General features: G+C 42.8%; 2 protein-coding genes across 2 annotated transcripts in view; both read right to left on the minus strand.

Annotated features, from left to right (window-relative positions):
* Positions 1-11,281: 11,281 nt before the first annotated feature.
* Positions 11,282-14,830, minus strand: pdcd7 (programmed cell death 7). Its single transcript, XM_014127601.3, has 5 exons — positions 13,395-14,830; positions 12,921-13,059; positions 12,488-12,718; positions 12,109-12,196; positions 11,282-11,827 (listed from the first exon to the last, which is right to left on the minus strand). Exons 1-5 carry the CDS (start codon positions 14,694-14,696, stop codon positions 11,689-11,691), a joined length of 1,899 nt encoding a protein of 632 aa, XP_013983076.1. The 5' UTR covers positions 14,697-14,830; the 3' UTR covers positions 11,282-11,688.
* Positions 14,831-17,039: 2,209 nt separating this feature from the next.
* Positions 17,040-22,568, minus strand: part of clpxa (caseinolytic mitochondrial matrix peptidase chaperone subunit Xa) — a 26,370-nt gene continuing 20,841 nt past the window's right edge. The window contains exon 14 of the mRNA XM_014127602.2: positions 17,040-18,912. Coding sequence (XP_013983077.1) covers positions 18,825-18,912 — 88 coding nt within the window. The 3' untranslated portion in view covers positions 17,040-18,824. The remainder of the gene's footprint in view (positions 18,913-22,568) is intronic.

The raw sequence follows: 22,568 nt of genomic DNA on the forward strand, positions 1-22,568 counted from the left end.
TGGCTTCCCGGCGACACAACTACAGAATGGCCATCTTGGTCAAAGAAACTTTCATTCTCGAAACTGGTCAAATTCATGTCTATGAAATGTTTGTGACTGTGTTTTGAGACGGACCTGTTCTGGGCTCTGCTGGCCGGTCTTCTGCAGGGCGATGATGGCGGTGCGGAGCGGATAGCCCCTTTCAGTGATGGCTTGCAGCAGCTCTCTCTCCTCGGGGCTCAGCGCGGACAGCAGCTCCACTGAGGAGTCCAGCACTGATGCGGCGTGGGAACCCAGGGGTCGTGAGGTCACCGAGGGAAGGGCCGGCAGGCATAAGTACAGACTCAGGGACTGCACACGGGGGGAAGAGCAGAGGAGAGAGTGTGAGAGAGAGAGAGAGAGAGTGAGGGGGAGGGGAGGTGGGGAGTTTGTGAAAGAAAGATAACCAACCTCATAAAGGGAGAGGGTTAGCCTGAAATCCCAGCCTGACTAATGCCTCTTAAGTTGCTTGTAGATTGACAACCTGACTGACAGCCTGTGCGTGGAACTGGCAATGTTCACGCAACATGAGTGCAACATTTATAGTGTGTGACAGCACCGAAACGTACACGGCTGGCTAACCTTGAAACACTGGTTTGCTGAGAAATACATTTCCTTGAGTAATTCCACTCGCTAATCCTGATGAACTAATAATAACTTGAGAAGATTCCAAGGACAGACTTTACACTAGCTATATTTAGAGCACACATCCCTCAAAACATTTGAGAAATGTGAATTGGAAAAAACCCTTAATATACTCAGGAGGATCTGTTTTCTCTATCAACTAACATACTATATACAATTTGCTTTACAAAAATATGAATTTCATTTGTTTTTTGTCAAAATGTATTTTACAAATATATCTAAAAGTTTCAAGTTCATCTGAAATACAATCTAGCATATTTCCATCCAACATATCTACTGTATCTGGAGTCCAAGTTGAGCAAATCCCACATGAGCTTGTTGAGCTGTGGTTGGCATTAGAATACGTCTGATACTTAGTGTGGGGGTTTAAATACCTCCCTCATCTTTTTCCAGGCCCATGCTGCTCCGAGGCAGAGCCAGTTAGAGAACCGTCACACTGCCCACTGAGGACATCTGGTTTGGTGCTTTAGTTTTTAAAGACAGCACATGGGAACTAGGAAGTGGGGCCTTGAACTACACAGCCTAGAGAAAATGTTCTTTTAAGAAATGGGAAAACATTCCTACTTACTGATAGAGGCATACCCGGGGGTAACTGAACCCATTCCTACTAATATAAAATAAAGGGATTGATGAATAGAATAGTCTACTATGCTAGATAATATTGAGCTTCTCAGTTGGACAATAACTAGGCAACAATAATGTAAAACGGACACTTTTATCCAAAGAGACTCTGGTTTTTGCGTGTGTCGATATTCATGATGGTGTACAGCTACAGAAGTTAACTAACGTTGGTGACAGTGGCTAGGTAAACCAATTCAAAGTATTGCTGCTCTTTAATAATTTTGGTATTTTTTACTTAACACTTTTTTTCTTAACTGCATTGTTGGTTAAGGGCTTATAAGTAAGCATTTCACTGTAAGGTTTACACCTGTTGTATTCGGCACATGTGACAAATACAATTTGATTTGATTTGATTCTGAGCCTTTCTGAGCCTTTCTCTACTATATTTCTCCTAATAGGAGGTCATGTCCGTACCGGATGGGTTGGCTTGTGGTGTCTGATGGAGGGGACATTCTCTGTGTTGGCCCTGGTCAATGGGTGTCTGGGTAGGGATGAGGAGGACAGCGGCTTGGGTCCTCCTGGGGGGCAGGGGGTCCCCTGGCTACACTCTCTGGAGGTCTCGAGAACGGACAGCGAGTACTGGCGGAGGTTCTTCCTACGCTGGTAGGTCACCAGACCACTCTGAGAGCCAGGTAGGTTCAGGACGTTAGGGGTGCAGGTCTGCAGTGGGTTCCTCACCCCAGGAACACGCTGATCCGACCTGTACCCTGAACCAGACTCCGACGAAGAGCACTCCTCTTCCTCCTCGGAGTCGGAGATGACAAACTTGACCCGGGTGCGCATGTCAACTGGGTTCAGGCTGTGGGAGCGCTGGCGGGGGTTGGGTTCCCAGAAGTCAGAGCTGTGGCGGCTGGCCAGGCGGCTCTCCTGGGGGCTGCTGAAGAGGTGCCAGTAGGGTGGGCTGGAGGGGAGCACCTCGGATGGGGATCTGGGGCCGGGGGGTTGGGGCTGGCTGGGGTAACCACCCTGGAGGCCCTGGAGCACCCAGTTCTCCAAGCTGAACATGTACTGTTGACAGAGGTGAAGATGGGTTGGTAAGTGGCTGTTGGTTGATGGGTGGGTGGGTGGATGGATGAATGGAGTGTACTTTAAGAGAACCATTTAATCATGTTATGTCACTAACATATTTTTGAAAACCAACCAATCAAATGGCGAACCAATCAAACAATCAATCAAGCAATTAATCAGGTAAGCAGTCATTCTAGCAAATGCTTCCTTCTTCCCTCAACTCACGCAACTCATCGACTCACCTACCGCCAATGTCTAACACCCACTCGGCTTTCCCTTAACGATTTGGTCTTTCACTTGGCTCACACTTCTCCAATATCATGTGATTAAGGGAAGGAAGTGAGGAAGGAAGGATCCAATAAGGCCAATGACGCAACACAGCAAATGTTTCACTATCAATTTTCCACCTTCATTTTGTCTACATTTATGGCTTTGTTTGCCTTCCCATCAATTTCCCAGACTGTAGGAAATACCCTTGCATGTGATGCCAAAAACCACGAAACCACGACACCACACATCAGATTGAAGCTGTTCTCTCTGTTAACAAGATGAATGAATTGATCCCAATAGAGGTGTGTGTGCGTGTGTGTGCTTGTGCGTGTGTTTTCAGAATTATACAAAGGTGCCTGCTTCAGCCCAGACTAGATGTTCTTTCCAAATAGCACCCCTGTTCCCTTTATATTCCCTGCACTACATATGAAATAGGGTCCCATTTGAGACAGAAACTCAACTCTCTCCAGATCAGAGGAGGTGAAAATGAAATCTCGACATCAGGCTCCTATAATAATCACATTGGGTTTATCAGATTCTAAACCGCTGACTATGGCTTCAGGGTAATATTAACAATGAGGAGATTATGTATGTGTTGCAGGTGGCTGTCTGTTCCCTATATAGTCTAATACTCTTCATCGCGGCCAATAGAGCTCCCATCAAAAGTAGTGCACTATATAGTGAATAGGGTGCCATTTGGGATGCATGGTCTGTCTCCCACAAGATGGAAGAATAAAGAGACTTGCAGTACTGGGGCTTCGAGAGAAGTCGGAGAGATGTTAAGGTCTACAATGCCTTCTAATGTACATACTATATGCATTGCAAAGGCAGAAGTTAATAGATGAGTTTTTTTAGGACAATATCTATGAAATTATAATTCAAATCCAACCAAATACTTCCACAAATTAGCCTGTTCCCAGATCTGTTTATGCTGACTTGCCAATGACCATAGAAGTAGGTGAGTATAGCACAAACAGAACTGGGACCAGGAAACCACCATTTTTGTTGATGTTTTATTAATTATATAAAGGCCATGTTGTAAAGGTATTGATAAAAAAATCCCAGCGGAGTTTTTCTGGCCCCAGTATTTAGCTATGTTATAGCTTCAAACTCAAAGCTATGTAGGGAGAACACTGTACACACTCTGTGTGTTGAGGCCACTGTGAATTTGGAAACAAACCTTACTCGAACCCTAACACGATTAAGGAGAAAGCTTGGCCGAGGTTTTGACAACTAAACCAAAGCGAGATATTTTCCCTTCTCTGTTAAATACACAAACATGGACTGTATGGACAATGTCGGTGGTCACTGTGGGATTTAGGTTTGGCGGTGTAGCAGTGGACGGGGTCAAAGGCCACCCAGTATCATAATAGTCCTAATTACACTAAGAGAAGAGTAGGAGACGTCAGCCATTTTCCCATGACTTTAACTTCTACCCAGTAAAAGTCGATGATAACATTGGAAAACAGCGTGATTAAAACACCCCGTTCTATATCTGTGTTGGATTCTGAGTGTTATGTTCTATCTGTGTTGAATTTTGAGTGTTATGTTCTGTCTGTGTTGTATTTTGAGTGTTGTGTTCTGTCTGTGTTGTATTTTGAATACTATGTTCTGTCTGTGTTGAATTCTGAGTGTTATGTTCTGTCTGTGTTGAATTCTGAGTGTTATGTACTATCTGTGTTGTATTTAGCCTTCCCTGTAGCTCAGTTGGTAGAGCATGGTGTTTGCAATGCCAGGGTTGTGGGTTCGATTCCCACGGGCGGCCAGCACAGAAAAAAAATGTATGAAATTGTATGAAATGTATGCATTCACTACTGTAAGTCGCTCTGGATAAGAGCGTCTGCTAAATGACTAAAATGTAATGTAAATGTAATTTTGAGTGTTATGTTCTATCTGTGTTGTATTTTGAGTGTTATGTTCTGTCTGTGTTGTATTTTGAGTGTTGTGTTCTGTCTGTGTTGTATTTTGAATGTTATGTTCTGTCTGTGTTGTATTTTGAGTGTTATGTTCTGTCTGTGTTGTATTTTGAGTGTTATGTTCTGTCTGTGTTGTATTTTGAGTGTTGTGTTCTGTCTGTGTTGTATTTTGAGTGTTGTGTTCTGTCTGTGTTGTATTTTGAGTGTTGTGCTCTGTCTGTGTTGTATTTTGAGTATTATGTTCTCTCTGTGTTGTATTTTGAGTGTTATGTTATATTTGTGTTGATGTTCCAACCATGTGTAGAATGGCATTAAAGCTTTCTAGTGTCATCAACAAATAAATAAATGATAGCCACAAAGCCTATGTCCTAGTAGAGATTTTTTGTTTTATACATCTCACTGAACTGACAGAAGTGGCTGGCAGGGAGAAATTTTAAGTAGGTGTTAATGGTAGAGTGTCAAAGTGAACGGCAGGGGGTCTGGGTTGTTCATATCATACTAAACAGCTCCTTGCAATGATCAGTGATAATGTGGAGTGATACAAGTGAATGGTGGTGATGTGTATCTACCCTCAATCTCTTACACACACCAACCTCTGTCTCCTGCAGTATGGTGAGATAGTCTGGGACAGTGATGTCTGGGGCAGTGATCAGCTCCACCTCTTCCCTGGGCCCTTCCAGAGATCCCAGAAGGGTCTTAAAAGGAACCTCATCCAGACAGGACATCCTCCTGCTACTCTTCTGGTCACTGGGGGAGAAGGAGAGATGAAGAGTAGGGAGAGGAGGAGGGAGAGAGGAGGAAGATGAGGTGTAGGGAGAGATGAGGAGTAGGGAGAGGAGAAGGGAGAGAGGAGGAAGATGAGGTGTAGGGAGAGATGAGGAGTAGGGAGAGGAGGAGGGAGAGAGGAGGAAGATGAGGTGTAGGGAGAGATGAGGAGGAGGGAGAGGAGGAGGGAGAGAGGAGGAAGATGAGGTGTAGGGAGAGATGAGGAGGAGGGAGAGGAGGAGAAGTAAGAGGAGGAGAGTGGAGGATTGGAGGAAGGAGAGAGATGTCAGTTTCAACAGTCTACTATTGTCAATCATTGTAAACTGGACTCCAGCTGTTCCAGTATCTAGCATACAGCGTTGAGGTCTGGTACTGAGAGACAAGTGGTAAGGTGACAAGTGAGCTATATTGCCTCTCCTGAAATAAATTGCCTGGTATCTCTGTCACATTTAGACAGGATTGGATCAGAGACCAAAACAGATTATCTTCTTGGTTCCCAGAAATCCCAGACTCTTACACTTTTTCCTTTCTATATCGGTAGATTCTGTTACACAATCTAGGAGAGGGAAGTCTGGGGGTAGAGGATTAAGGATTATAAGGTACCACGTCTTACTCTCTCAGTCGTCAACACCTGATGCTCCTCTCCTATTGGCCGAAGGGGACGGAAAACACACGCACGCAAGGCAGAAAGTAAGCATGCACGCATGCATGCACACACACTGCCGTACGAAAGAAAGAATGCAAACACACACACACTCCAGTAAACCCTCCTTAAGCAGACAGGTGTTGTGAGGAGGCTAAAGCATCATCACAACTAAGCCCCTCCTACCACCACAGCTGATATCAACCCCAGTATGGATGCTTCTGTAGAATTAGAATTAATAGAAAGGAAAATAACCCTATTCTTTATATAATGCACTACTTATCTCTGGTCAAAAGTAGAGCACTATATTGGGCATATATAAAAGAGTGTGATTTGAGGCATGGCCAAACAGCTGAAAACAGTCATTGTTGCAAATAATGCATTTTTATATGGCTCAGAATTCTTGGCCTGTATTCATAAAACGTCTCAGGATAGAGTACTGATCTAAGATCAGTTTTGCCTTTAAGATCATAGGCCTAATCTTATTCATTATGTGAACAGGCGGGACCTGATCCTAGATTGCTTTATGAATATTGGCCCAGATGTGAGAAGCTTTGATTGATCCAACATTCCTAATGGTACACCAATATGGCCACCGATGTACCCACCACGAGATGTTCATTTGAATGGGAATGTCTGCTCCACAGAACCATAATGAGTAAAATGAATGTCCTCATTCAAGTCAATGATGCCACAATGGGTGGACTGGCAGCCATTTTAAAAGTGTATCCATGAGGATGCATTCAAACTCTGGTTTGAGGGGTTGTACCCATTTTAGCACTACTTGTTTTGATTCTATGGCTGCCCTTCTAGCTTCAGATGGCGCTAGACTAATGACCAGGCTGGAGACCTAAACAGACAGATGCCGGTTAAGCTTATTAACTTGTTTTTAAAACGCACGAAGAGCGAGACAATGGAAAGTTCAATGACAGTAAACTTACATTGTACAATATAGTCGTCTGTTTCCATAGTTAAACTGCGTCGCTGGAAATGTTTAGTTTTTCAAAATATGTTTTTTTTAAGTAGGCCTATCTATCCTTTTTTAAATGAATAACCTATTCAGAAAATATTGTTGTGTGATTCCAGAGTGGGGAAACACCTTCCATATTGTTTAACACTTGTAGGCCTATTATGGCCATCATGCAAAGGTGAGGGAAAAATATGAGAAACACATGAGAAGAACCACTAAACACATACAGTGGGGGGAAAAAGTATTTGATCCCCTGCTGATTTTTGTATGTTTGCCCACTGATAAAGAGGAACTATCATCACCAGAGGAACTATCATCACCAGAGGAACGATCATAACCAGAGGAACTATCATCACCAGAGGAACTTTCATCACCAGAGTCATCACCAGAGGAACTATCATCACCAGAGGAACTATCATCACCAGAGGAACGATCATCTCCAGAGGAACGATCATCTCCAGAGGAACTATCATCACCAGAGGAACGATCATCACCAGAGGAACGATCATCACCAGAGGAACTATCATCACCAGAGGAACGATCATCTCCAGAGGAACTATCATCACCAGAGGAACTATCATCACCAGAGGAACTATCATCACCAGAGGAACTATCATCACCAGAGGAACGATCATCACCAGAGGAACGATCATCACCAGAGGAACGATCATCTCCAGAGGAACTATCATCTCCAGAGGAACTATCATCACCAGAGGAACTATCATCACCAGAGGAACTATCATCACCAGAGGAACTATCATCACCAGAGGAACGATCATCACCAGAGGAACTATCATCACCAGAGGAACGATCATCACCAGAGGAACGATCATCACCAGAGTAACGATCATAACCAGAGGAACTATCATCACCAGAGGAACTATCATCACCAGAGTCATCACCAGAGGAACTATCATCACCAGAGGAACTATCATCACCAGAGGAACGATCATCACCAGAGGAACTATCATCACCAGAGGAACTATCATCACCAGAGGAACTATCATCACCAGAGGAACGATCATCACCAGAGGAACGATCATCACCAGAGGAACTATCATCATCAGAGGAACTATCATCACCAGAGGAACTATCATCACCAGAGAAACGATCATCACCAGAGGAACGATCATCTCCAGAGGAACTATCATCACCAGAGGAACGATCATCACCAGAGGAACTATCATCTCCAGAGGAACTATCATCACCAGAGGAACTATCATCTCCAGAGGAACTATCATCACCAGAGGAACTATCATCACCAGAGGAACTATCATCACCAGAGGAACGATCATCACCAGAGGAACTATCATCACCAGAGGAACGATCATCACCAGAGGAACGATCATCACCAGAGTAACGATCATAACCAGAGGAACTATCATCACCAGAGGAACTATCATCACCAGAGTCATCACCAGAGGAACTATCATCACCAGAGGAACTATCATCACCAGAGGAACGATCATCACCAGAGGAACTATCATCACCAGAGGAACGATCATCACCAGAGGAACTATCATCACCAGAGGAACTATCATCACCAGAGTCATCACCAGAGGAACTATCATCACCAGAGGAACGATCATAACCAGAGGAACTATCATCACCAGAGGAACTATCATCACCAGAGTCATCACCAGAGGAACTATCATCACCAGAGGAACTATCATCACCAGAGGAACGATCATCACCAGAGGAACTATCATCACCAGAGGAACGATCATCACCAGAGGAACTATCATCACCAGAGGAACTATCATCACCAGAGGAACTATCATCACCAGAGTCATCACCAGAGGAACTATCATCACCAGAGGAATTATCATCACCAGAGGAACGATCATCACCAGAGGAACTATCATCACCAGAGGAACTATCATCACCAGAGGAACGATCATCACCAGAGGAACTATCATCACCAGAGGAACGATCATCACCAGAGGAACTATCATCACCAGAGGAACTATCATCACCAGAGTCATCACCAGAGGAACTATCATCACCAGAGGAACTATCATCACCAGAGGAACGATCATCACCAGAGGAACTATCATCTCCAGAGGAACTATCATCACCAGAGGAACTATCATCACCAGAGGAACGATCATCACCAGAGGAACTATCATCACCAGAGGAACTATCATCACCAGAGGAACTATCATCACCAGAGGAACGATCATCACCAGAGGAACTATCATCACCAGAGGAACTATCATCACCAGAGGAACGATCATCACCAGAGGAACTATCATCACCAGAGGAACTATCATCACCAGAGGAACTATCATCTCCAGAGGAACTATCATCACCAGAAGGAACTATCATCACCAGAGGAACTATCATCACCAGAGGAACGATCATCTCCAGAGGAACTATCATCACCAGAGGAACTATCATCTCCAGAGGAACTATCATCACCTCTAGAAAAGCATTTGCTACTCAAATGATAGCACAAACATATTAAACATCGTTATGTGAAAAAAACAGTTGGCGTGACATGAGGCGTTATCCTCATATTGTTTTATTGACTGTACGTTTGTTTATTCCATGTGTAACTCTGTTGTTTTTGTCGCACTGCCTTGGCCAGGTTGCAGTTGTAAATGAAAACTTGTTCTCAGCTGGCCTACCTGGTTAAATAAAGGTGAAATAAAATAAATAAAAAATCATCAAGTAAATACTCAGACTCAACCAAATCCATATCATCACAAAACATTTGCTACTCAAATAATCTGTCAATTTTTTTTATGTACCTGTACTTGTTTCTGTGAGCAGTCCCTCTCTTCTCTGTAGTGCGTTCTTCCTCTCTCAGGCGTGGGTTACTGATGTCGTGTGTGTTGTTGCTGCCTCTCCCAACCTGTTGGTAATTAAGAGCAGTGGGCGTGAGGTCTGAGGATACAGAGGATTAGCCCTCCTGAATCACTGTGCTACTGACATAACTCACTGACTTCAGCTGCTTACCTGCTGCTACCCAGGCACCTGTCGACTGGAAAGACCCAAGGAAAACCGCTCCCATTACACCATCACCACATCCCAAATGGCACCCTATTCTGGTATTCCCTATACAGTGCATTATATAGGGAATAGGTATGGGCCCTGGTCAACAGTAGTGCACTACATAGGGAATAGGCTGCCATTTGGGACCACACCCAGGGTCTGTTAAGGACGGTGAAGCATTGCAGAGCGTTCAGATATACATATATTTTGTAGAACAGATATAACACCAAGTCATAACACATCTACCTCAAATACCTCTGCACATTGATCTGGTACTAATACTCCCTGTATATAGCTCCACATTGATCTGGTACTGGTACTCCCTGTATATAGCTCCACAGTGATCTGGTACTGGTACTCCCTGTATATAGCTCCACATTGATCTGGTACTGGTACTCCCTGTATATAGCTCCACATTGATCTGGTACTGGTACTCCCTGTATATAGCCTCCACATTGATCTGGTACTGGTACTCCCTGTATATAGCCTCACATTGATCTGGTACTGGTACTCCCTGTATATAGCCTCACATTGATCTGGTACTAATACTCCCTGTATATAGCTCCACAGTGATCTGGTACTGGTACTCCCTGTATATAGCCTCCACATTGATCTGGTACTGGTACTCCCTGTATATAGCTCCACATTGATCTGGTACTGGTACTCCCTGTATATAGCCTCACATTGATCTGGTACTGGTACTCCCTGTATATAGCTCCACATTGATCTGGTACTGGTACTCCCTGTATATAGCTCCACATTGATCTGGTACTGGTACTCCCTGTATATAGCTCCACATTGATCTGGTACTGGTACTCCCTGTATATAGCTCCACATTGATCTGGTACTGGTACTCCCTGTATATAGCCTCACATTGATCTGGTACTGGTACTCCCTGTATACACCTCCATTCTTGTGTATTTTATTTCTCATGTTACTATTACATTTTTTCATTCTGCATCTTTGGGATGCAGTAAGGTCTACACCAGTTGTATTTGGTGCATGTGTCAAATAACATTGTATCGACTATATCTGTCATGTAGAATAGGGAGTTAAGTCAGCTCTATATGGAACATATCTGTCTCTCTGTATAGAAGAGCAAGGAGCAGGTTAGTTTTCCCTGTGAGCTTGTAACTCGTGACTCCAAAAAGATGTCTGATGTTACAAACTATGAGGAGACAGTGTCAAATGTTTGTACAAGATATTCAACTGGGTATTCAATTGGTTTGATTAATGAGAAGACCAACAAGGAGAAGAGTAATCCTTCCATTCCTTCCTTCCTTAGCAGGCCAGGGTGTTAAGAGATTCTCGGTACACCCATGCTGTGTACAGGTGGTAAACAGTATGGGTGACGTCACTAAGAACCCTCCTCTGTAAGACACGTTTAGCTTAACTGTAGCAGTGACACCAACAGACCATGGTCAATAATCTGGTACGCCAGGCAGGCTAAATATTTATTCACACACAGAATTCCTGATAAATTGGATGTCAATTCAGTCAAATATCAGTTGGAGAGAGTAACTACCAAATAGCTGTTTGTAAAATGAAGAACTGATTTAGAAATCCTTAAAGAAAATCATAAAAATATACAGAAAAAAGGATTGGCAGGAATCTTTTAAGAACAATGTTACATTTTTTTGTCAGGGTAGAAATACCCTAACGAAAGCCAACATTGACATTTCACGTGGACATTTCGTGAATGGCAATCAGAAATAATCAAACAAAAGTAAATTTCCCTCTTCTGTTTCACTTCCCCAGCAGGTCTTGTTGCAGTAACTTGCTGAATACACTGCTAGCGAATGACCAGTCCTTTCCAGAGCCAATATGGGTGTCAGTCAGGGTCCGAGGCAGTCCCCTCGGTCCAGGGCTGTGGCCCAAATCTTGTCTGTGGGGCATTGTGGTAAGACCCAGTCCTGGGGGACCGTGGTGCCGTCTGGGTGGTCCACTGAGACCAGACAGAGGTCCCACTCTCTCCTAGAGGAGAAAGACAGCAGGTGAGCCAAAACATAGGATACTGAAATACTTTAAAACTGCATGCATCCTTCGTTCCTTGATTTAATGACTGGTTAAATATCACTGGTTAGATATGCTTTAACAGTAAAAGCATTGGTGGAGCCCTTTCATACACATATAATGAAGGAAGGAAACAAGGAAGGAAGAAGAAAAGGAAGGAAGGGTGCAGTCTTAATGTATTTGAACAGGGCCTTAGTGGAGGTAAATCTCTAAGTCTAGTAAAATGCTTGTGTGACACAAACCGTATCTGTATTAAGGCTGGTAGTGAGCGTTCTGCCTGTGTGTAGTACTCTCTGAAGGGCTGTAGGGGGTGGTCAGGAGGCATCTCATCTGGAGGAGAGGATGAGGGGAGAACAGTCACATTAAAATAAATGGTTATTCAGATATTAACTTATAAAATCAGAATCTCTAAATGCTGTGTCTGTTTTCCTCTTATTTACCAGTGGTTCAGAAACTGTGTGCCATGAGATGACCAACCTAATACCTTTTGAATTGCTGTGTTCCAATTAACTAAATAATGTGTTTATTTTCACAACCCGAAATAAACATGCTACAACCTGAAAGTGGGTCCCGACTCTCCTTTTGGGAAAAACCACCAGCCTTAATACGGTTTCTAATTACCTCCAAAGAGCATGCTATCCATCTCTCGTTTCCTCAGCAGTAGCCTCTCCCTCTCCTTCTTCTGTCGTTTCTCCAGGTCCCTCCTGCGCTCCTCCTCCTGCTCGCTCTCCAGCATCACCCGCAGGGCGTTCTCCTCTGCCCCATACACCCCTGTCCTCTTCCTGATCAGTGCACGCAGGCGCTCCACCAGCCCATCAAATGCTTGGTCGGCTTCTTTCTCCGGGAAGATCCCTGGTAGAGGACACAAACAGAGAGAAGTTTATGTTCAGCTGTCAGAAAACGTTTTAAAATGGAGTGAAACAGAGAGGTACTGCATGAATTTGTTCAATGAGAACAGAGATTTTTGACTATTGTTGTTGTGAAGTTGAACAGCAGTTGGCTAGACAAAAGATCTGAAGAGAAACTGTTCCACCATTATGGTGCTTCTCCTTACCTTTCCTGGAGGCTGCCTCCTTCCTGAGTTTTCGTAGCTTCTCCAGTGACCTGAGTATGTCCAGCATCCTCTTGGCATCTGCCTGCTTCTTCCTCACTTCACAGAGCACCGTGTCAGCAGCCAGCTTCAGCTCTTGCTCCTGATGGGGGAGGGGAGCACAAAAAAAGACATAACAGAAGCCGTGTTCATAGTCTGGGTGTGTAACACACATTACTTAGAGCAGGAGTGTGTCTCATCTCCAGTCCCTGGGGAGCACCACGGTTGCACAGTTTATTTCTAGCCCAACACACACGCTTCAAATTCTCAACTAAACATCAAACCCTTCCTTAGTTGAATCAGATGTGCTGGGCTAGAATAAAAAAATGCAACCTTTAGGTTTAAAGCAGGAGGGCTCCGGTCTGAAGGTGGAAAGGGGGAGCTATCGATCAGAGATGAGACACTGAGTTTGACAGTGCTCCCTTTCATTTCTCTCACCCTCTTCTTCTCCTCTACTTCATGGATACGTTTCATCCTCCACTTGTCGATGGCCGCTTCATGCTCAGCCACTCGTTCCTCGTCCTTCTGTTTGTCCTCCTCCTGTTCCACTTGTCGACGCCGCAGCCTGGCCCTTCTCTTACTGATGGAACTCAGTTTCTTTTGAAGACTTTCAACACACTCAGAGTCACCAAGGACCTTCAGTTTCTCTTGCAGATCTGTTTTCACACTCACTGCCTCAGCGTAAGAATCCGCCCAGACGCTCTCGTTCTCCAAGTTGTGCTTCAGCATTTCACAAGCCATGGACAGCTTTGAAACGAGCTGTATGGCACCGTACAGGGTGTCTCGTATGTGAGCCACGGAGACCTTTGGGTGTGTTTGCCTTGAATGAGGTTGTGCCGGTTTGGAGGTCTTGGCTGTTGTCCTCTCTCGGTTCCTCAAGAAATGCTTCAGCCACTGTTCGTCTTGCATCCTCTGAATGGATTCTTCGTCTGGCGGCTGTGGAGCCGTAGGCCTGCTAAAACCTTGGTCACGCTGCAAAGCTTTTCCCATCGGAATCAAGGAGGGGGAGGCTAGGAGAGGTCTGCTACGATGTTCAGTGTAACCACTGTCTGTATGCTTTGGTCTAAAACTTGCATCAGGGTTTCCATACTGACTGTGTTGTGGACCGGGGCTAGGGTATGCTGGATTGTGATCAAATGATCTTTGGAAATCTGAAGTTCCCATGTTCGATTGAGCATCACCCACATTGTAGCCCTGAGCCCATGAGTTTGGTGGTCTCCCCTCATGTGTGTTGGGTTCCAGGTTTGGATGACTGTGGAGGGGAGCTGGTTGTGAAGACATGGGAGGGAACTGACTGAGTGCCGGGTTGTTGAGGGGCGGCGGTATCGACGGATCAAAACCATATCCCGGGGACGACATATGAGGTGGTCCGTAGCCTTCAAATCTAGGCGGTGGTTGTGGAAAGGGGGGTCTGAAGCCATATGGTTGACTGCCATATCCTGACACGGGTGGAGGTGGAGTCCACTCTTGACTTTGAGGGAATCTCTGGTCGCTAACTGGGGCTTGTTGTGGTGGAGGAAGATATTGGGAAGGGTTTTGACCGGGCCAAAACGCTCCAGCAACGTTACTTGAACTCGGCATGTTACTTTGAAACGAGGTTTCACATACTGGTGGTGGTTGTATCGGCGGCGGTCCGAGATATGGAGGTCCCCCTCTAAGGTAAAACGTATCGGGACCTCCGGTGTTAGAAACGGGTTGCTGCCGTCCTCCTGACGTAGACTGGAACGTTGGTTTATCCATTTTCAAGAGGCGTGATACTGTGGAAAATAATAATCTCGGTTGTTTTCAAATGTATTTAGCTAGCTAACGACACTTTTGAACGCTGGGGGCGACCATGTTTACAAGGTGACGTCACACCCCGGATATAGTACACGTATATCCGTTTCTTTTTTACGACGCGAAAGACCGGGGGCATCCCAATTGGCTAAAATGGCTTCCTCTCCTCTCCTCAAATGAAATTATATTTGTCACATGCGCTGAATACAACGGGTTTAGTCTACCGTGAAATTATTTTTTAGGAGTCCTTCCCAATAATGCAGAGTAAAAAAAACGGCCTAGAATACGTTTTCTGTCATTGGCATTAGCCCTTCCGTACAATTGTCTTTGTCTCCTCTACTAATTTGGTGGACAGACTTCTATGATTTAATAAACGAGACCGTTTAACCATTGAACTATATAATAACCCCCCATTCTGTCAGGTCGGTGCAGAGGAAAGAAAAGAGAAAGAAAGGTGACGAGGAAAGGAAGACACTTTAGACTTGAGATGCTGTTTCAAAAAGCAGACGAGGTCCCATTACGCTTAGCTGGCTTCCTTGGCTTGGCTTCTTCAGAGAGCGGTGAGAGAGAGGGAGAGAATTCTACAACCACCTAAATTAAAGTGATTCCCAAACCTTCAATAACAAAGCCGTCACCTACAGAGAGATGAACCTGTAGAAAAGTCCCCAAAACAAGCTGGTCCTGGGGCTCTGTTCACAAACACAAACAGACCCCACAGAGCCCCAGGACAGCAGATGCAACCAAATCATGAGAAAACAAAAAGATAATTACTTGACACATTGGAAAGAATTGACAAAAAAACTGAGCCAACTAGAATGCTATTTGGCCCTAAACAGAGAGTACACAATGGCAGAATACCTGACAACTGTGACTGGCCCAATTTTTGTAATTTTAAAATTTCACCTTTATTTAACCAGGTAGGCCAGTTGAGAACAAGTTGTCATTTACAACTGAAACCTGGCCAAGATAAAGCAAAGCAGTGCGACAAAAACAAACGACACAGAGTTACACAAACAAATGTACAGTCAATAACACAATAGAAAAAATCTATATACAGTGTGTACAAATGTAGAAGAGTAGGGAGGTTGGCAATAAATAGGCCATAGAGGCGAAATAATTACAATTTGGCATTAACACTGCAGTGATGGATGTGCAGATGATGATGTGCAAGTAGAGATACTGTGGTGCAAAAGAGCAAGAGGGTAAGTAATAATATGGGGGTTAGGTAGTTGGGTGTGCTATTTACAGATTGGCTGTGTACAGGTACAGTGATCGGTAAGCTGCTCTGACAGCTGATGCTTAAAGTTAGAGAGGGAGATATATAAGACTCCAGCTTCAGTGATTTTTGCAATTCGTTCCATTCATTAGCAGCAGAGAACTGGAAGGAAAGGCGGCCAAAGGAAGTGTTGGCTTTGGGGATGACCAGTGAAATATACCTGCTGGAGCGCGTGCTACGGGTGGGTGTTGCTATGGTGAACAGTGAGCTGAGATAAGGCGGAAAGCTTTGAGGAAAATTAAAGAAAACTTTGACAATGTACAGACTCAGTGAGCATAGCCTTGCTATTGAGCAAAGGCCGCCGTAGGCAGACACCCTATGTGCACACTGCCCACAAAATGAGGTGGAAACTGAGCTGCACTTCCTAACCTCCTGCCAAATGTATGACCATATTAGAGACATATTTCCCTCAGACTACACAGACCCACAAAAATTCAAAACTTGCATATCTATTGGGTGAAATACCACTCATTTTACTTTTTGTACTTTAACTATTTGAATATTGTTACAATACTGTATATTGACATAATATCGCATTTGAAATCGCTTTACTCTTTTGGAACTTTGGTGAGTGTAATGTTTACTGTTCATTATTCCTAGTATTTTTTCACTTTTGTTTGTCATCTATTTCACTTGCTTTGGCTATGTAAACATGTGGTTCCCATGCCAATAAAGCCCCTTAAACTGAATTAAATTGAGAGTGAGAGAGAAGTTCCTCTACTGCTCATAGATCATTGTTGTGACATTTTTTAAATAACTAATATAAATATATATCTAATAATATAAATATATATATAATATAAATATATTATAATATAAATATATATCTAATAATATAAATATTTACTCAGATAGCCCAATTCGGATCTTTTTCCACTAATTTACAAAATATCAAGATTGGGCTGCCTGTGTAACCGCAGCCTATAAAAACTGATGAGGGTGCATGTTTTTGGGTGGCTAGGACTAAATAAACCCACCAGGACTGAAGAACACTGGACAACTGTAGTTCATCAAACAACCTCTGAACACTCTTAAGTGATTAATATATTTATTAAAGTCTCACATTTACATAGGTTCACAACTATTCAGAGCAAAATAGGGTTGCTGCCACACAGATGGCATCAGTTCTGATGGACTGTACATCACACAATTGCCCAATTCTAAATCAAGACCTTAAGCTGTGTTCATAACCAAGTGGGAAGGTGTTATTTACCACATAGAAAACCTACTTGAATGCCCCTCCAACTGGTAATTACTAGTGGGAAACTCATCTATCATCCCTGAGCGCCAACTTCGCCCACATGTTGACCTCTGACGTCACCCACTAAGGAAATGACCTCGATAACAGCATTTTAGGCAGTTACATGCAGTAAAACATTATTTATAAAAAGCTATCTATTAATGTTTTTGAACACATATGTTTACAAGCATGATAGCTGTACTTTTAGTTTGTGATTGACGCAGCTTGTTTGCAATTAGCCAATCAGCGTTTCTCAACGAGTTCAAAGCATGTGAATGCATCCAACTGATATTTATGACTTCAGCTGGTAATTACCACCTTCCCACTTGGTTATGAACGCAACATAAGCCCCAAGATAAAGTCCCTATGTACTTATGTAGATTTGAAAGGTTTGGATGGGTGTAACCAACATCACAGAAACCCATAAGACCCCTAAACTGTTACCATATTGCTAACACCTGTCAAATCTTCTGAGATCTACACAGGTGTCTAGGGGTCAAAGGGGAATTGAGCAAATTATCTAGATTCTAGGGCCTTACTGTCTGAGATTTCAAAACGTTATATCTGTATATAAAGTGTACAAAAAAGCCCAGCTTCTTTTAAAGAAACTGCATTGAATGAAAAGTTTCTCAGTGTATAGTGTTGAGCAAATCAGACAATGCATTTCTAAAGACTGGTATGTTTCCATTCAAAAACACCAATGATGTCATGGCTTCATTAAATGTGTAGGTAGTTCTAAACGGTTCCATAAAGAAACGTCAAAAACAACCACAATGGGAAAATGTGTTGAAAATCTGACATTATCAAAGCTGGTTGGGATCAATTCAAGCCCCCCTCCCTATCTCGAGCCCAGATATCTTACACGTTTCATCTCATACATGGCATACTAACTGTACATACAGTATACTAGTAATTCCAGTGTTGGATATTTGAAATCCACCACAGAGCAGCCAAACTGATCTTTTTTGAAAAAGTTAACAATTTGACTATAAATACTTGTTCTGTAAAGAATGCTGGTTTCTATGACCTGGCTGACCTCGTCATCAGAGAGTTGTGAAGAAACAAAATGGCTTCCTAAATTACATCAGAAAGACATGGTGGTTAAAACAAACAAACAAAAAAGTATCCTATCCTACCTTGATCCTTGATTGTCAAAAATAAAATGGTGTCAAAATGAAATAAGAGAAAATAGATTTTGGACTTGATACAATCCATTTCCATTAAGGTTTCCCAAACAAGTACTTATCACAAAGAGACACTAGCTACTTTATGAGAAAAAGTAAAAGTGTCTTTATATTTAAACAGGATAACGTTCTCTCTCCTTTTCTCTCTCTCTCTGGGAAAGATGCGTAGAGAATACTTGGTTAATGTTAATTCTTAAACCTTTGCAACAATATGGGAACAAACTTTTTCCGATGTATGAAATCGCATAACCTACATCATCATGATCAACACTGATGTAATTCAGATGACATAATTACATTTGAAGTTATAATAATGGTATTTGTAAAATGCCATAGCTTATTAAATTGAAATGATGGCAATTTCTGAAGCTCCATTTTGGACTGTTAGTTACTTAGTTGTTGGCTGCATCTGCCTGCCTTGGCCAGCTCTCCTCCTCTATCCCAGAGTCATACTCCTCCTCAGACTCTTTAGCAGGTGCTCTGGAGACACAAAAAAAAGATTAAATTCTGCTGCAAATAAATGAAAAGTAATGGTAAAATACTGTATTTTCAATTCAATTGTGGAGAAACCACACCATATAAGATTTGCATAGTTCGTCAGATCCTCAAAAGGTTCTACAGCTGCACCACCGAGAGCATCCTGACTGGTTGCATCACTGCCTGGTATGGCAACTAGAGGTCGACCGATTAATCGGAATGGCCGATTAATTAGGGCCGATTTCAAGTTTTCATAACAATCGGTAATCGGTATTTTTGGACAACGATTTGCCGATTTTTTTTATTTAATTTTTTTTCTTCATTTTTTTAAATGTATTTTTTATTTAACTAGGCAAGTCAGTTAAGAACAAAATCTTATTTTTAATGACGGCCTAGGAACGGTGGGTTAACTGCTTTGTTCAGGGGCAGAACGACAGATTTTTACCTTGTCAACTCGGGGATTTGTTTTTGCAACCTTCCGGTTACTAGTCCAACGCTCTAACCACCTGCCTTACATTGCACTCCACGAGGAGCCTGCGTGGCAGGCTGACTACCTGTTACGCGAGGGCAGCAAGAAGCCAAGGTAAGTTGCTAGCTAGAATTAAACTTATCTTATAAAAAACAATCAATCTTAACATAATCACTAGTTAACTACACATGGTTGATGATATTACTAGTTTATCTAGCGTGTCCTGCGTTGCATATAATCGATGCGGTGCCTGTTAATTTCTCATTGAATCACAGCCTACTTCGACAAACGGGTGATGATTTAACAAGCGCATTTGCGAAAAAAGCACTGTTGTTGCACCAATGTACCTAACCATAAACATCAATGCCTTTCTTTAAAATCAATACACAAGTATATATTTTTAAACCTGCATATTTAGTTAATATTGCCTGCTAACATGAATTTCATATAACTAGGATAATTGTGTCACTTCTCTTGCGTTCCGTGCAAGCAGTCAGGGTATATGCAGCAGTTTGGGCCGCCTGGCTCATTGTGAAGTCCATTTATTCCTAACAAAGGCCGTAATTAATTTGCCAGAATTGTACATAATTATGACATAACATTGAAGGTTGTACAATGTAACAGCAATATTTAGACTTAGGGATGCCATCCGTTAGATAAAATACAGAACGGTTCCGTATTTCACTGAAAGAATAAACGTTTTGTTTTCGAATGATCGTTTCTGGATTCGACCATATTAATGACCAAAGGCTCGTATTTCTGTGTGTTATTATGTTATAATTAAGTCTATGATTTGATAGAGCAGTCTGACTGAGCGATGGTAGGCAGCAGCAGGCTCGTAAGCATTCATTCAAACAGCACTTTCGTGCATTTGCCAGCAGCTTTTCGCAATGCTTCAAGCATTGTGCTGTTTATGACTTCAAGCCTATCAACTCCCGAGATTAGGCTGGTGTAACCGATGTGAAATGGCTAGCTAGTTAGCGGGGTGCGCGCTAATAGCGTTTCAAATGTCACTCGCTCTGAGACTTGGAGTAGTTGTTCCCCTTGCTCTGCATGGGTAACGCTGCTTCGAGGGTGGCTGTTGTCGATGTGTTCCTGGTTCGAGCCCAGGTAGGAGCGAGGAGAGGGACGAAAGCTATACTGTTACACTGGCAATACTAAAGTACCTATAAGAACATCCAATAGTCAAAGGTATATGAAATACAAATCGTATAGAGAGAAATAGTCCTATAATTCCTATAATAACTACAACCTAAAACTTCTTACCTGGGAATATTGAAGACTCATGTTAAAAGGAACCACCAGCTTTCATATGTTCTCATGTTCTGAGCCAGGAACTTAAACGTTAGCTTTTTTACATGGCACATATTGCACTTTTACTTTCTTCTCCAACACTTTGTTTTTGCATTATTTAAACCAAATTGAACATGTTTCATTATTTATTTGAGGCTAAATTGATTTTATTGATGTATTATATTAAGTTAAAATAAGTGTTCATACAGTATTGTTGTAATTGTCATTATTACAAATAAAAATAAAAAAATTGTCCGATTAATCGGTATCGGCTTTTTTTGATCCTCCAATAATCGGTATCGGTATTGAAAAATCATAATCGGTCGACCTCTAATGGCAACTGCTCGGCCTCTGACCGTAAGGCACTACAAAGTGTAGTGCGTACGGCCCAGTACATCACTGGGGCCAAGCTTCCTGCCATCCAGGACCTCTATACCAGGTCGTGTCAGAGGAAGGCCCTACAAATTGTCAAAGACTCCAGCCACGCTAGTCATAGACTGTTCTCTCTGCTACCGCACAGCAAGCGGTACCGGAGCGCCAAGTCTAGGTCCAAGAGGCTTCTAAACAGCCTCTACCTCCAAGCCATAAGAGTCCTGAACATCTAATCAAATGGCTACCCAGACTATTTGCATTGCCCCCCACCCCCCTCTTTTACGCCGCTGATACTCTCTGTTATTATCTATGCATCGTCACTTTAATAACTCTACCTACATGTACATATTACCTCAATTACCTCGACTAACCGGTGCCCCTGCACATTGACTCTGTACCTGTATCCCCTGTATATACAGTTGCAAGAAAAAGTAAGTCAGCCCTTTGGAATTACCTGGATTTCTGCATAAATTATCATCAAATTCGATCTGATCTTCATCTTAGTCACAACAATAGACAAACACAGTGTTAAACCAATAACACACAAACGATTGTATTTTTCTTGTCTATATTGAATACATCATTTAAACATTCACAGTGTAGGTTGCAAAAGTATGTGAACCCCTGGGCTAATGACTTTTCCAAAAGCTAATTGGAGTCAGGAGTCAGCTAACCTGGAGTCCTCAATCAATGAGACGAGATTGGAGATGTTGGTTAGAGCTGCCCTGCCCTATAAAAAAACTCACAAAATTTGAGTTTTCTATTCACAAGGAGCATTGCCTGATGTGAACCATGTCTCGAACAAAAGAGATCTCAGAAGACATAAGATTAAGAATTGCTGACTTGTATAAAGCTGGAAAGGGTTACAAAAGTATCTCTAAAAGCCTTGATGTTCATCAGTCCACGATAAGACAAATTGTCTAGAAATGGAGAAAGTTCAGCACTGTTGCTACTCTCCCTAAGAGTGGTCGTCCTGCAAAGATAACTGCAAGAGCACCGTGCAGAATGCTCAATGAGGTTTAGAAGAATCCTAGTGTCAGCCAAAGACTTACAGAAATCTCTGGAACATGCTAACATCTCTGTTAACAAGTCTACGATACGTAAAACACTAAAGAAGAATGGTGTTCATGGGAGGACACCACGAAAGAAGCCACTGCTGTCTAAAAACCATTGCTGGCCATCTGAAGTTTGTAAAAGATCACCTGGATGTTCCACAGCGCTTCTGGCAAAATATTAAGTGGACAGATGAAACAACAGTTGAATTGTTTGGAAGGAACACACAATGCTATGTGTGGAGAAAAAAAGGCACAGCACACCAACATCAAAATCCCTTCCCAACTGTAAAGTATGGTGGAGGAAGCATCATGGTTTGGGGCTGCTTTGCTGCCTCAGGGCCTGAACAGCTTGCTATCATTGGAAAAATTAATTCCCAAGTTTATCAAGACATTTTGCAGGAGAATGTAAGGCTATCTGTCCGCCAATTGAAGCTCAACAGAAGTTGGGTGATGCAACAGGACACCGACAC

The sequence above is a fragment of the Salmo salar genome, chromosome 11, assembly GCF_965601325.2.
Source record: "Salmo salar chromosome 11, fSalSal1, whole genome shotgun sequence".
In the NCBI taxonomy this organism is placed as follows: domain Eukaryota; kingdom Metazoa; phylum Chordata; class Actinopteri; order Salmoniformes; family Salmonidae; genus Salmo; species Salmo salar.